This window comes from Sorghum bicolor, chromosome 8, assembly GCF_000003195.3.
Source record: "Sorghum bicolor cultivar BTx623 chromosome 8, Sorghum_bicolor_NCBIv3, whole genome shotgun sequence".
Classification (NCBI taxonomy): domain Eukaryota; kingdom Viridiplantae; phylum Streptophyta; class Magnoliopsida; order Poales; family Poaceae; genus Sorghum; species Sorghum bicolor.
In genome coordinates, this window is record NC_012877.2 from 38,488,084 (window position 1) to 38,502,013 (window position 13,930).

Here is a 13,930-nt window from a genome sequence, read left to right on the forward strand (position 1 = left end):
CCGACCCTAAGGACACCGACGGCAAGGCGCTGACGATCGGCGCCGACCTCGACTCCAAATAGGAAGTCATGCTCGTCAACTTTCTCCACGCAAATGCTGACATGTTTGCGTGGAATCCCTCGGACAAGTCGGGCATACCGAGGGAAGTCACCGAGCACTCCTTGGAAATTCGAGCCGGTTCCAAGCCAGTGAAACAACGACTGCGTCGCTCGACGAGGAGAAACGCAAGATCATTGGCGAGGAGATCCACAAGCTTTTGACGGCCGGATTCATCAAGGAGGTTCACCATCCTGACTGGTCAGCAAATCCTGTATTAGTTAAGAAAAAGAATGGGAAAATGAGGATGTGCGTCGATTACACGAGTTTGAATAAAGCATGTCCAAAAGTTCCTTTCCCTTTACCACGTATCGATCAAATTGTTGATTCTACTGTGGGATGTGAAACCTTTTCATTCCTTGATGCATATTCGGGTTACCACCAAATAAAAATGAAAGAATCCGACCAGCTCACGACATCTTTCATCACGCCTTTTGGGATGTATTGCTACGTAACCATGCCCTTCGAGCTTCAAAACGCTGGGGCAACGTACCAGCGATGCATGCTCCACGTGTTCGGCAAACACATAGGGTCGACGATCGAGGCATACGTTGACGACATCATCGTCAAATTGAAGAAACGAGGCGACCTGATTCAGGACCTCGAAATAGCTGTTGGTTGTCTACACGCCAATAAGATCAAACTCAACCCTGAGAAGTGCGTCTTTGGTGTACCTCGAGGCATGCTCTAGGGTTACATAGTCTCCCAACGCGGCATCGAGGCCAATCCCGAGAAAGTCTCGTCCATTGCAAGAATGGGGCCGATTCGAGATATCAATGGAGTGCAAAAAGTTACGGGGTGCTTGGTGGCGCTAAGCCGTTTCATCTCGAGGTTAGGAGAAATGGCGTTGCCACTGTATCGACTCTTGAAAAAGGCCGAACGTTTCTCTTGGACCCCCGAAGCCGAGGAAGCCCTCGATAGCCTGAAGAGAACATTGACCTTCGCCCCGGTTCTAGTTCCCCCTCAGCCCGTAGAACCTCTGCTCCTGTACGTCGCTGCAACAACCCAGGTGGTCAGTGCGGCTGTGGTGGTCGAAAGGTCGAAAGAAGGGCACGCACTGCCTGTCCAGAGGCCGGTCTACTTCATCAGTCAGGTGCTTTCGAAAACCAAGGTACGGTAACCACAAATCTAGGAATTGATCTATGCAGTGATTCTCGCCCGACGCAAGCTGCAACACTACTTCCTCGATCACCCTATCACGGTGTCTCGTCCTTCCCTATAGGAGAGGTCATCCAGAGTCGAGAGGCCACGGGGGAGGAACACCAAATGGTCGATCGAGCTCATGAGTGAGGCCCTCACTTATGCACCCCGCAAGGCCATCAAGTCTCAAGCTCTAGCGGATTTCGTCGCGGAGTGGACGGACTCCCAGCTCCCCCCAGCTCAAGTTCAAGCGGAGCTGGGGACGATGTACTTTGACGGATCTCTCATGAAGACGGGATCTGGGGCTGGTCTGCTGTTCGTCTCACCCCTTGGCGTCTACATTGTTGATATTTGGTAACGCAATTAGAAAATGATCCGCAAGCGCACGGATATCGGTGAGCATTTCACCCGGGAGGTTTTCCAGAGTATCGTATTTATATTTTTACCACTGGGAGAAAGGGTGCATCTGACTAACCAAATCTATTGCTACTATCCCTTTAGGCACAAAGAGTGTCTTTCGATGTGAGTGATAAATAGAGAAGACTACAACCGTAGTCTCCTTCTAACCTTGGTAAGGATGATCTACTGTTCTAATGGGGAGGCTAACGGAATCTAGACACCACAAAGGATGTTCAACCCGCACCTATAAACCCTATCCTTCCTGCTAACGAGATGTGATCTACAAAGGTAGCTCGGAATTGTCACGTTCCTCACTACTACCACGGTCCAGCTAGTCAGGGAATATCTATGAGTACCCCAGCCTAAACACCACGTTTACGCCAGCAATGATTACTCTAAACTCTACGCGAAGAGATTAAAGTAAACTCATAAACCATAAGAACAATAAAACAAGAACTTACTAGAATTTAGAAGTCGAATTACTGAAGAATCCTAGGAGCAAGCTTCGGGTTAGGAGAACTTGATCCCGCAGGTACAAGCTTGGAGTAGACACCGACAGGCCGGTCTTCCTCCACTCTACACCTCCACTCTATCTCTCTCAATCTAGTAGAAACTAGAAGATCTATTTCTACCTTACATTGATTGCTAAGCCTAAAAAGAAATATTAATTAGAGAAGAGGTTTTCCTTCGAGGGCACCCCTCAGTCTCTATGATAATTTCTTCATGTCTTCTCAAGGGGCCAGGGGGGCCTCGCTTATATAGTCCTCCCCTTCTATGCGTTTTTGGGTCGATAGCCGAGGTGGTACTATGTTTTTCTTGATCCAATAGGTCGGTGGAATATCCCGAGCGAAGGAGTCCTGAATTGGCTCCAATAGGGGGGCGGGCGCCCAGGCTACCAGGGCGGGCGCCCTGGGCCTGGCCCAGTTTTGCCTCCGATTCGGTCTCGTGGCTTTTGGAGTCTTCTAGATGATGTAAAATTGCGCGGTGCGTTGATATCTCTATGTAATCCTGACATGTGGGCCTTTCTTCCTTATTTCCTGATAACCCCCTGCAGAAATAGATAAACAACAAAACTCGTGGAATTCTGTCAGATCAAACCCTAATTCTAGGTGATGGTTGCATATTGGTTCTTTCTCTTGTTTATTTGATAATTAAAATTGATACTTAAGAACCGTCAACAAATACCCCATACTTAGGCTTTTACTCGTCCTCGAGAAAAGGATGGTTAAGAACAATATCTGGGGTAAACATTTAAAACATTCTTTATATTTGCAGGGTGTTAAAAATCCACTGTGTACCATAGTCAGGGAAGTATATGATTAAGAGTAAAGATCCTTTCTTCTCAATCCTGTCACTTGAAGTTTTTGTATATTTTTGAAAGAAAGTTAGCATACCTTTTGATCCTCATAGGTTCTCTCAGATCACTCATTATCTTTTATATATATATCTCACTGAGGCTGTTTTATTTTGCAAAAATTCTCAAGCATACTTACTTTGGATTTATTGCCTGATCAAAACGGGATCCGAGGAGGGAAATGTCATACTCTTAGATCAAAGACTTTGGAAATTAAAAACTTTGTCAACTCTTGCTGGCATATTGCTTATTAGAGGGACCATGGGCTATCATTTTTTTTCTTTTTTTTTAAGTGGATACCGAGGTACCCCTAATTCTACTGCCGGACACTTGTCCATTTTTTCTGCGAGGTTGTCGAGCACTTGCTCCTTTTTATTTCCTCGAAATATCTTCTATTTTTGCATAGCCCATGCCTCTAATGCAATAATACTTCGGAAGAGTGAATCTTACTGAAATAGTGTCTTGATCTTGGGAGCATGATAAATCTCTCAACAAGGGTCTAACTCATTTTGAACAAACTCAATACAGAGCAGATAGCTTTTATAATCATATTTAACATTTCAGTTTTATCAGGCATATAAAACACTGAGGATGATAGCTAGGAATTTGAATATTTTGAAATAAATTCTCCAAGCAACAATGATATCAAGAATAAGAAACTCATACTCTACCATCACATATTCTAATTGACTTAAGTAACACAGGGTTTTAAAATGATTTTATAATAATCGCAAGTCTTCAGGAAATATTGAGATTAATCATGATTAGAAATATTTTAATCTTTTTATTTTATCATGTCGAGAACAATATTCTGCATAATCTAAAATATATATATGTGTAAAGTAAAGTGTGCAGAGTGTGTACCTAAATCGTGGAGTGGTGTAGTCGGAGTGTGTTTAGCATGTCGATGGATCTCCCCCATACTTGTTTTCTGCTTTCTTGCACAAAAATAAAGTAGAGACACACAAGACATAATAATAATAATCTTTATTGATCTTGAGGCATTTATTACACAAGGAAGAACAAAATTATTTTTGGCTATTCTCTCCCGGATTAGGAGTAGAATATTTTTGGGTGATTCTGGAGATGGAAATGTATGGATATATGTGGATGGTACTTCCGAAGTAGAAGTAGCATGTGTGAGTGAACGTGCAAGTGAATCTTGATTTAACCACATGACAAGCTCCTAAGGGTCTATACAGCTTGACCACACTCAATGCTCATAAGTAGTAAAAAGTAAATGTGTGGCTCGAAGTCTAGCAAGCATGTATATATGGCTATGGTAGGAATTTAAACTCTAATCATACAGGAACTCATCATGCAACATTTTAAAGATTTCCAAAGATAAAATTCTCCAGAATTCTAGCATCTCTAGAAACAGATAAACAGCAGCTCAACCTTCCCATATCGTATCCGTTAACAACTTAGACTTCAGATCAAGTTTTCATCCCACAAGTTTAGGTCTAGAGCAAGCTTTAAATTATAACAGTTATATCTAAACTTGAGAGAGAACTTAAATTAGGCAGAGCAACTATTCATCATATCCATGCTTAAGTTTTATTTAGATACAGATTAGCATAGCCACTTTATTTATTTATTAAACACACTAAGCAAAAGACATATATATAAGCATAAAATCTTTATTTGGTTTTTCATAGTTATGGATATTTGTATTCTAAAATAATATAAGTATAAAGATAGATAGATAGAAATACTTATCGGGATAAATGGGGGTGCTCTCCCCCAAGCTGAATTTTGATGTAATTTCTCTTGATGTAGCTACCAGGTGGCAGAGGTGTATTTGAAAGTCAGCAGCCTTGTGACAGCGATTAGAATATCCTCCGTCTGCCAGTCTTCTTGATTCTTAGATTCTGTGGAGCTCAAATAGACAACAAAGCTTGTGGAACTAATTAAGTGTTAGCATAAATATCTAGCCTTTATCATGTTGAGACTCCTTAATAATTATTACTCCCTGTTTTTATATTTTTATTTTATAAAGCAAAAAAATATTTTTATTTTATTTTTATGCCACCACAGTGAATGTACTTATGGGTTTTATGCGACTCGTATCCTCACATGGGGCTTATTGTTTTTCACATTTTTACTTTCTGTTTAGAACTTAATTAACTAAGTGAACTACTTGAAATAATTGAAAGGGAAAGGATAACTACCAAGTTTACCTCTTGGCAAGGCGTTCGGTGTTTTTAAGTCCTCCGAACGGGACTCTCCTCCTTCTCAATTATCCTGAGGTTTGTTGGGTGGCGTAGTCGGTACTTCCGGCAGCGCCTCCTCTTCATGTATAGTTATCTTCATTTTCCACACCTGACTTGGTGCTTCGGTCTCCTCTGGATAATTCTGTTTAAACTCAACGTCTTCTGACCTTACAACTTTTCCTTCGTAGTCTGCCCATCCGTCCTTGATGATTTGCCTCCTCTGGTTGCGGTTGCGTTGTCTTCTTCTTGTCCTGACCTGCTTAGAATCTTCAACTATATATGTAGAATCATTAAAGTAATGGCGTACCTTCTCAGAGGGGAAATACACGTGGACTTCTCCGGTTCCAATGTAGATGATAACTTAGATAGTGTTGAGGAATGGTCTTCCAAGGATGATGGGTGGATCGTACTCGTCTTCTCCCATATCAATGTTCTGAAAATCATCTGGAGCTAAATATATATTGGTTGTAGGGGCATGGTTCCATGCAGGAGCTGATAAGTGACTGCGGCCATTATGTTGACGTTCGATCCGGTGTCGTAGAGTGTTTTCTAAAAAGAGTATCTGTTGGTTGTGCACTCGATGATTGGAACACCAGGGTCGTCCTTCTTGATCAAGAAAGGTGACTTGAGTCGACGATCTTGACCTCCTTGAGCTGCAGTGACCATCTTAGCTGACTCGGTCCACATTTGCTTGTTCTTGTTCCTCCTGTTGGTCCTCTTCCTTGGTTCATGTCGGGATTGCTCTGAAGTTTATGTAGTCTTGTTCTTGAAGGAAAGTCTCCTTCTTCCCCTTGATGTAGAGACTGATCTTGGCAGCATTAGCGTAGATGACAGCTCTGGTGTTTAGGAATGGCCTCCCTAAGATAATGGGTGCCCTCTCCTCAGTACCAGTCTCTACCACCACGAAGTTTGCTGGAGCGTACAAGGTACCAACTTGGACACAGAGGTTCTTTAATATTTCCTTTGGGAAACTAAGTGTCTGATCTCCATTGTGTTTGTGCTCGTAGATCCCGGTTCTTCACTTAATGGAATCTGGGAGTTGTCAAACGCCTTCACGTTTCTCAAAATGTGTCCTTTGAAGAGTGATGGTACAGTATCACCTTGTAGAAGCTTTCCTTTCTAGCGGTTGTGCATCGTGTTTGTGGCTCCCTCCATGGATCATCTATGAGCTACGTCTTTCTTGTGCAATTTGTTAAACTTCATGTGTCACTTTCTTTATCTCCAATGTGAGTTTATCTCAGGACTTCCCAGGTTGATATTGAAAGTTTTCCTGCAGGGGTTAGTCCGACAAAATATACCAATGTCTACACAAGCAGTTTTTAGTTCAATAACCGAACTAGACTCCATGTCTAATCAGATTTAAGGAAGGCTGTTTAACCTAAGCACCATGCTTAATTTAAAAGCCAATAGAAGTATGTGCAGTACTTCCAAACTAACACTTACTAGGATAAACAAAGGTAGCGTGATGGCATTTATAGAGATCTACTTAAGTGAAGATGAAGTAGTGTGATTAGTATTTAACAAATTGAGCATGTCTCAAAGGTAAGGACAACCAACATAGCAACATGGCAAAGGATGTTTTATGTGAAGTACTCCCCTAAGCTTGAATTTTGCAAAATTCAAGATTGGATGAATTTAATTCAATGTTGCATGTTGATTGGTTGGGCATACCTTGCGCTTGTCATTCATCCGGTCTTCTTGCTCCAATCCTAGAAAGGTTAGTGACAAGAATACCCGAAGGAATATTTCTACAATTATCTTATATGCTCAATACACAAGGTAATGTTGCAAGTATTTAGAAGTTCATGTTACAATCTGATAAGTGCTTGTTTTAGGACACTAAGCTTGTCCTTGGGAAACCATCAATTAACTCGACGAGATCTGCAATATTTATTATAAACATATGCATCGACAACCGCTCTTTTAAATTTTTTATAAATAGAAAAGAATAGAGGGTTGGAGATCTCAAATGTGGTGATAGCACATGAATTCTTAATGCCCTCTAGCCATTGATGTTGCTCTCCTCGATCCTCCTTCTTATGCATGGGATGTCTAGAGAGATTCATAGGATTATCGGGAGGTTCAAGAGAAAGAGCATAGTAGAGATTATTAGGCTCAAGGATGGGTTGGATAGCCGAATCATGGGATTGGAAAGTTTGGAAATCGGCTATTGAAACTTCCTCTCCTTGTATGGGAGATGATTCCTTCTCTATCTCTATGATTTTTTTTATGAAGACTAGTACAAGAAGGATGTCCACGAATGAAGACATACCTTCCGTTACTAACTGATAAAGAAAGAAGGACTCTACCAAAGGTTATATGATTAAGACTAATGTGAAAATATCTAGGAAAAACATGGTCTTGCAAGGCTAGGTCTAAACCAGAATTTATAGAAAGATTAACTTCTTGATTAAAAGATAGGACCTCGGCTATAGAAAAGGGTTGGTTTTGACCTATTGCAATCAACTCCGGACACAGATCATAATTAGGGGCAGGACGTGTTGACTCCCATGGTCTATGGCTGGTCTCCGAAGGTGCAAAGAATTTAATAATAGTTATGGAATTTGAGATATCCATAAAGATAAAAAGATAAAAGAATAAAAGTATAAAAGTATAATACAAGATAATAGCAAGACTCAAAGTTATCTCAGCAAACCGTCTTTCTCCCCGGCAACGGCGCCAGAAATGCTTGTTGATATTTGGTAACGCAATTAGAAAATGATCCGCAAGCGCACGGATATCAGTGAGCATTTCACCCGGGAGGTTTTCCAGAGTATCGTATTTATATTTTTACCACTGGGAGAAAGGGTGCATCTGACTAACCAAATCTATTGCTACTATCCCTTTAGGCACAAAGAATGTCTTTCGATGTGAGTGATAAATAGGGAAGACTGCAACCGTAGTCTCCTTCTAACCTTGGTAAGGATGATCTATTGTTCTAATGGGGAGGCTAACGGAATCTAGACACCACAAAGGATGTTCAACCCGCACCTATAAACCCTATCCTTCCTGCTAACGAGATGTGATCTACAAAGGTAGCTCGGAATTGTCACGTTCCTCACTACTACCACGGTCCAGCTAGTCAGGGAATATCTATGAGTACCCCAGCCTAAACACCACATTTACGCCAGCAATGATTACTCTAAACTCTACGCGAAGAGATTAAAGTAAACTCATAAACCATAAGAACAATAAAACAAGAACTTACTAGAATTTAGAAGTCGAATTACTGAAGAATCCTAGGAGCAAGCTTCGGGTTAGGAGAACTTGATCCCGCAGGTACAAGCTTGGAGTAGACACCGACAAGCCGGGCTTCCTCCACTCTACACCTCCACTCTATCTCTCTCAATCTAGTAGAAACTAGAAGATCTATTTCTACCTTACATTGATTGCTAAGCCTAAAAAGAAATATTAATTAGAGAAGAGGTTTTCCTTCGAGGGCACCCCTCAGTCTCTATGATAATTTCTTCATGTCTTCTCCAGGGGCCAGGGGGGCCTCGCTTATATAGTCCTCCCCTTCTATGCGTTTTTGGGTCGATAGCCGAGGTGGTACTATGTTTTTCTTGATCCAATAGGTCGGTGGAATATCCCGAGCGAAGGAGTCCTGAATTGGCTCCAGAAGGGGGGCGGGCGCCCAGGCTTCCAGGGCGGGCGCCCTGGGCCTGGCCCAGCTTCGCCTCCGCTTCGGTCTCGTGGCTTCTGGAGTCTTCTAGATGATGTAAAATTGCGCGGTGCGTTGATATCTCTATGTAATCCTGACATGTGGGCCTTTCTTCCTTATTTCCTGATAACCCCCTGCAGAAATAGATAAACAACAAAACTCGTGGAATTCTGTCAGATCAAACCCTAATTCTAGGTGATGGTTGCATATTGGTCCTTTCTCTTGTTTATTTGATAATTAAAATTGATACTTAAGAACCGTCAACATACATGAGGTATGTCATTAGAATACATTTCGCTGCATCCAACAACGTTGCTGAGTACGAGGCCCTCGTCCACGGGCTAAAGATCGCCATCGAGCTAGGAGTTCGGCGCCTCAACGTTCGAGGCGACTCTCAGCTTGTTATCGACCAAGTGATGAAGGCCTCGAGCTGCCACGACCCAAAAATAGAGGCATACTGCAAGGAGGTACGTCGGCTCGAGGACAAATTCCATGGCCTTGAGCTCGTCCACATCGCACGACGCTACAACGAGGCAGCCGATGAACTCGCTAAGATCGCGTCGACTCGAGGCACGGTCCGACCCGATGCATTCTCAAGAGATCTGCACGAGCCATCCGTCGACATGGGCTCGGGGGCTGGCGTCGAAACCACCGCCCCCCATCCAACCGACGCTATCGAAGCCCTGCTAGTAGCGGCAAAAGTAATGGAGGTAGAACAGTGTCCCGGTCAGCCGTTTGACTGGCGCGCGCCATTCCTTGAATGCCTGATCCAATGTGAGCTACCGGAAGATCGATCCGAGGCCTGCCGTATCGCTCGACGGGCCAAATCGTATGTGATCTATGGCGAAAGCAACGAACTATATCGACGAAGCCCGACCGAGATCTTGCAGCGCTGCATCACCATAGAAGAAGGTCGAAAGCTCCTCGAGGATCTACACTCGGGGGCTTGCGGCCACCACGCTGCTCCAAGGACCCTCATAGGGAACGCTTTCCGACAGGGCTTCTACTGGCCAACGGGCGTAGCTGACGCCATAGAGCTCGTACGCTCATGCCATGGGTGTCAATTTTATGCCAAGCAAACCCATCTTCCTGCTCATGCTCTCCAGATGTTCCCCATCACGTGACCATTCGCGGTGTGGGGTCTCGACCTCGTAGGCCCTTTACAGAAAGTAGCGGGAGGATACACCCATTTGCTGGTGGCCATCGACAAATTCTCTAAATGGATCAAAGCTCGACCCATCACGAAAATCCGCTTCGAGCAAGCTGTCCTTTTCTTCACCGACATCATCCACCGGTTTGGGATATCCAACGTTATCATCACCGACAACGGCACCCAGTTCACGGGCAAAAAGTTCTTGGACTTCTGTGACCATCATCACATCCGTGTGAACTGGTCTGCATTAGCTCACCCTCGAACTAATGGCCAGGTCGAGCGTTCCAACGGCATGATTTTGTAGGGGCTCAAACCAAGAATCTACAACAGGTTGAAGAAATTCAGCAAGAGATGGGTCGAAGAGCTCTCTTCGGTCCTATGGAGCTTGAGGACGACGCCTAGCAGGGCCACGAAGTATACCCCATTCTTCATGGTCTACGGCTCCGAGGCTGTGCTTCTGACAGACCTCGAGTATGGGTCACCTCGACTCAAGGCCTACAACGAGCAGACAAATAAGGAGACTCGAGAGAACGCGGTCGACCAGCTCGAGGAAGCTTGAGACATGGCCCTTCTCAACTCCACAAGATACCAGCAGAAACTTCGACGCTATCATGACAAGCACGTACGCAAAAGGGATCTGAACGTAGGCGACCTCGTCCAACAGCGACGACAAAGCAACCAAGGACGCCACAAGCTGACTCCACCATGGGAAGGCCCATACCTGGTGGTCGAGGTCCTAAAGCCAGGGATGTACTAGCTCGCAGATGAAAAAGGGGCGGTCTTCACCAACGTGTGGAACATCGAACAGCTACGTCGCTTCTACCCCTAGAGATTCGAAGTTTTAAGTTCTCATGTACATCCTGTACCAAGATCCTATGAATGAATGCATGAATAAACGAATTTTTTTTCCTCGAGTAGTTTACTTTATCACCGGTCAAGTCTCAACATTAGAAGGGAGTACCAACTATGACCCGTCATAGTCGATACTCCCTCAGGGGCTAGAAGGGGGAACCCCCCCCCCCCAAGTTCCTAAAAACCGAACGATTTTTTCTTTCTAAGCCATAAGTAAACCTCTCATGGTCGAGTAGTAGAGGCACCTCGAGCCCCTTAAGGGCCGAGGGACGACGAGCCTGAGAACCCCTATGCCCCCGGGCTATGGTAACTCTACTCGCTCCCTCACCCTCGACGCAGTCAAGGTCGCCTTAACAAAAGACCAAACGAGGAATACAGACTTAGGCAGAGAAGGAAATAAAGGAATTTCGGGCACCAAAATAAGCAAATATTCACAAATCTTAGAGACCATTTAAGCCACAGTGCATCACTTAAAGATAGATAATAATGTACTTTACAATGGGTCTTGACACCCAGAATAGGCTCGCAGGCCTCAGTCCGCGTCTCGGCCTTCACCTCCGGCTCGAACAGCTTCGCCAGCCTTTCCCCAGGGACCTCCGCGTCATTGATCAAGGCGTGGAGCTTCTCCTCGTTCTCGGCGTCGGTCTTAGAAATGTCGGTGACGAAGCCATGGGACACCACCTCCATATCAAAGGAAAAGCCCGAGCAGACAACCGCCATTGCTCGCTTCACCCCAATATGAAGGGTGTCCCGCACTCGATCCCTCAGCGTGGTGCCTAGGTAGCACAGCTGATCGACCAGCGCGTCGCCTCGAGCCTCCTCCCTTGACTCGTCTGCAGGCTCGAGCTCCCAGGAGGCCGAGAGGTTGCTTATCGCAGTCCTTAGTCGACCGTTTAAAGCAACCTCCCCCTCGAGCTGAGCCTTAGCGGAGCGGGCCTCGACCTGGGCAGCCAGAAGCTCGTCCTTAAGCCCTACAAAGACCGATACGGGGAAATTAGGCAACACAAAAAATACCTTGCAAAAAGACATATGAAAGTGTAAAGAAGCTTACCGTGAATCCTCTCCTCTAGAGCAGTTTTTTCACCAACCAAATCAGTATTGGCCGTCTCGACCCCCATGTAAGAACGGGCCAGGTCGGTGTTGGCGGCCTGCAAGTCTTCGATCATCTTGCCCGCCTGCGAGATAGCTCCCTCTTTCTCTAACAGTGCTCTCTTCAGACGATCGACGTCATCAGAGAGCCCGCGAGAGCGAGCGCACTCTGCCTCGAGCTCCTCATGGGCCTTCTTCCCGGCCTCCTCTGCGGTGCTCCGAGCGATTTCGCTCTTCATGCACTCTTCCTTCATCTCTCGATAGGCCTCCCTGGCGGAGGCAAGCTCCGCCTTAACAAGGTTTTTCTCCTTGTCAAGCTCGGCGGCCACATCCTTATAGAACGTGGCTTCTTCCCGAGCCTTGGACGCAGTCTCCTCAGCCGATGTGGTCCGCTCCCTTAGCTGCGTGGCCTCTTCTATCGCCTTCTCCGAGGCCTCCCGGGCTTTGGTTAGGGCAGCCTCCCTCTCCTTCTTCTCCTCCTTGAGCGCCACAAGCTCCTTGTAGGCCTGGAGAAGCTTCTCCTATGACTCTAGGAGTTGGTCCTTGAGAAGAGGGAGCTGTTCCTAGCCACCTCTCGTCGCGTGGATAAAACCCGACTTCAGGCTGGAGGTCTCCTTTAGGTCCTGCGGCAAGTAGCCGATCGATAAGAACACGAGACCAAGTACCCAAAATAGCTAAGATCCAAAGATACTCACAAAATAAGCTTGACCAAGCCCATTGTTGACAGTATCGGACATAAGTCCCACGACGTGCTTCATCCAGAGATGGAGCTCCTCGAGATGCTCCCACTTCCCTGCCTCCTTCCGGTCGTCCATCATAATGCTGGGCTTTGATGGATCGGTGGAGGCTCGAAGGCGGATCCGACCGGGGCCCTAGTTCTCCATCTCCTCTTCCGTGCGTGCCTTGATGCCCCGGATGAGTTCTTGGATAGTCTCAAGCGACCCCCCGTGGCGCAAGAACAGGTCGACGAGGGAGGGGAAACGCCCATCGTCGTCCACTGTCCTCCAGGTCCCCATCTCGCCGGTGTCACTTCCGCCCGAGGTTCCGGCTTCATCCTCCCCAACAGTGCTGAGATCCACCCATGGTCGCCGGTTTCGAAGGAACCCGGGAGCGATCCCTCGATACCATAGATCGTACCCTTGATCTCCGACTGGGGATCCGCTAGAGTACGCATGGCACAGGCAAGTGCCACCACGCCGTCAGCCCTCCCAGGCTCGGCCGGGATGGAGGCAGGCCCCCCTGGACGGAGCCATGCGGGGGTTGGAGGACCATAAACCGGAAGTCCCTCATCCCCTGCCTCGGGCCCTTGTGGTGGCAACGATTCCTGTGGGCGCGGGCTCCACGACGGTCGCTCGAGCAGCTCCTCCAGTTGTTGGCACCTCTGGTGCTGTTGTTGCAGAAGCTCCTGCAGCTCCTGCTGGCGGCACTGCTCTAGCTGCTCCTCGAGCCGCACTTCCTGCCGCTACTACTGCTGCTGCTGCCACTGCTCAACTCCTTCTCCTTCTTGTCCCTCCCGCTCTCCTTCTTCCCTTTTTCATTTCTCCTCGACGGAGTGAACCCCGATGGGCCATGGTGTCCGCCTCCCAACGAGAGAAGTCCCGGCCTCCTCGTCTGCGGAACGGACCTCCCTCAAGAGCCGATCGCCGCCGGATCCATCGCTAATGGTAATGGGATCCCCCACGCCCCCAGACTGGGGAGGCTCGGGGGCTCCCTCCTGCTCTTGAGGGCGGGGCGTCTCGACCTGCCTCGGTGACGGCGGGACGGTCTCTCCCACCGATGGACGAGGCAGGGTACTCTCGACACCCGTCAATGGCCGAGGGTCGGACGAACCTGAGTGCGCTCCAAAATGATACGTCAGCCGCTAAGAAGCTCGAAGCAAGAATCACACTGCCCCAATACTACTAAAAGGAGAATCAACCACTCACCCGAGCCTTTGGGAACCGCTCCCACCTTCAGCTTATTGGCCATCGAGG

General features: G+C 46.7%; 1 protein-coding gene across 1 annotated transcript; it reads right to left on the reverse strand.

Moving 5' to 3' along the window:
* LOC110437567 (pericentrin-like) lies at window positions 273-12,772 on the reverse strand. Its single transcript, XM_021466039.1, has 5 exons — window positions 12,653-12,772; window positions 11,920-12,478; window positions 11,772-11,839; window positions 647-718; window positions 273-308 (listed from the first exon to the last, which is right to left on the reverse strand). Exons 1-5 carry the CDS (start codon window positions 12,770-12,772, stop codon window positions 273-275), a joined length of 855 nt encoding a protein of 284 aa, XP_021321714.1.

What these genes read in the sequence shown, in the direction of transcription:
- LOC110437567 (XM_021466039.1), bottom strand. Translation starts at nt 12,772, where the DNA reads ATGGACGACCGGAAGGAGGCAGGGAAGTGGGAGCATCTCGAGGAGCTC. An exon ending in GGCTTGGTCAAGCTTATTTT is followed by an intron (nt 12,479 to 12,652) that starts GTGAGTATCTTT and finishes CTAGAGTCATAG; the next exon opens with GAGAAGCTTCTCCAGGCCTA. An exon ending in TCTAGAGGAGAGGATTCACG is followed by an intron (nt 11,840 to 11,919) that starts GTAAGCTTCTTT and finishes CGGTCTTTGTAG; the next exon opens with GGCTTAAGGACGAGCTTCTG.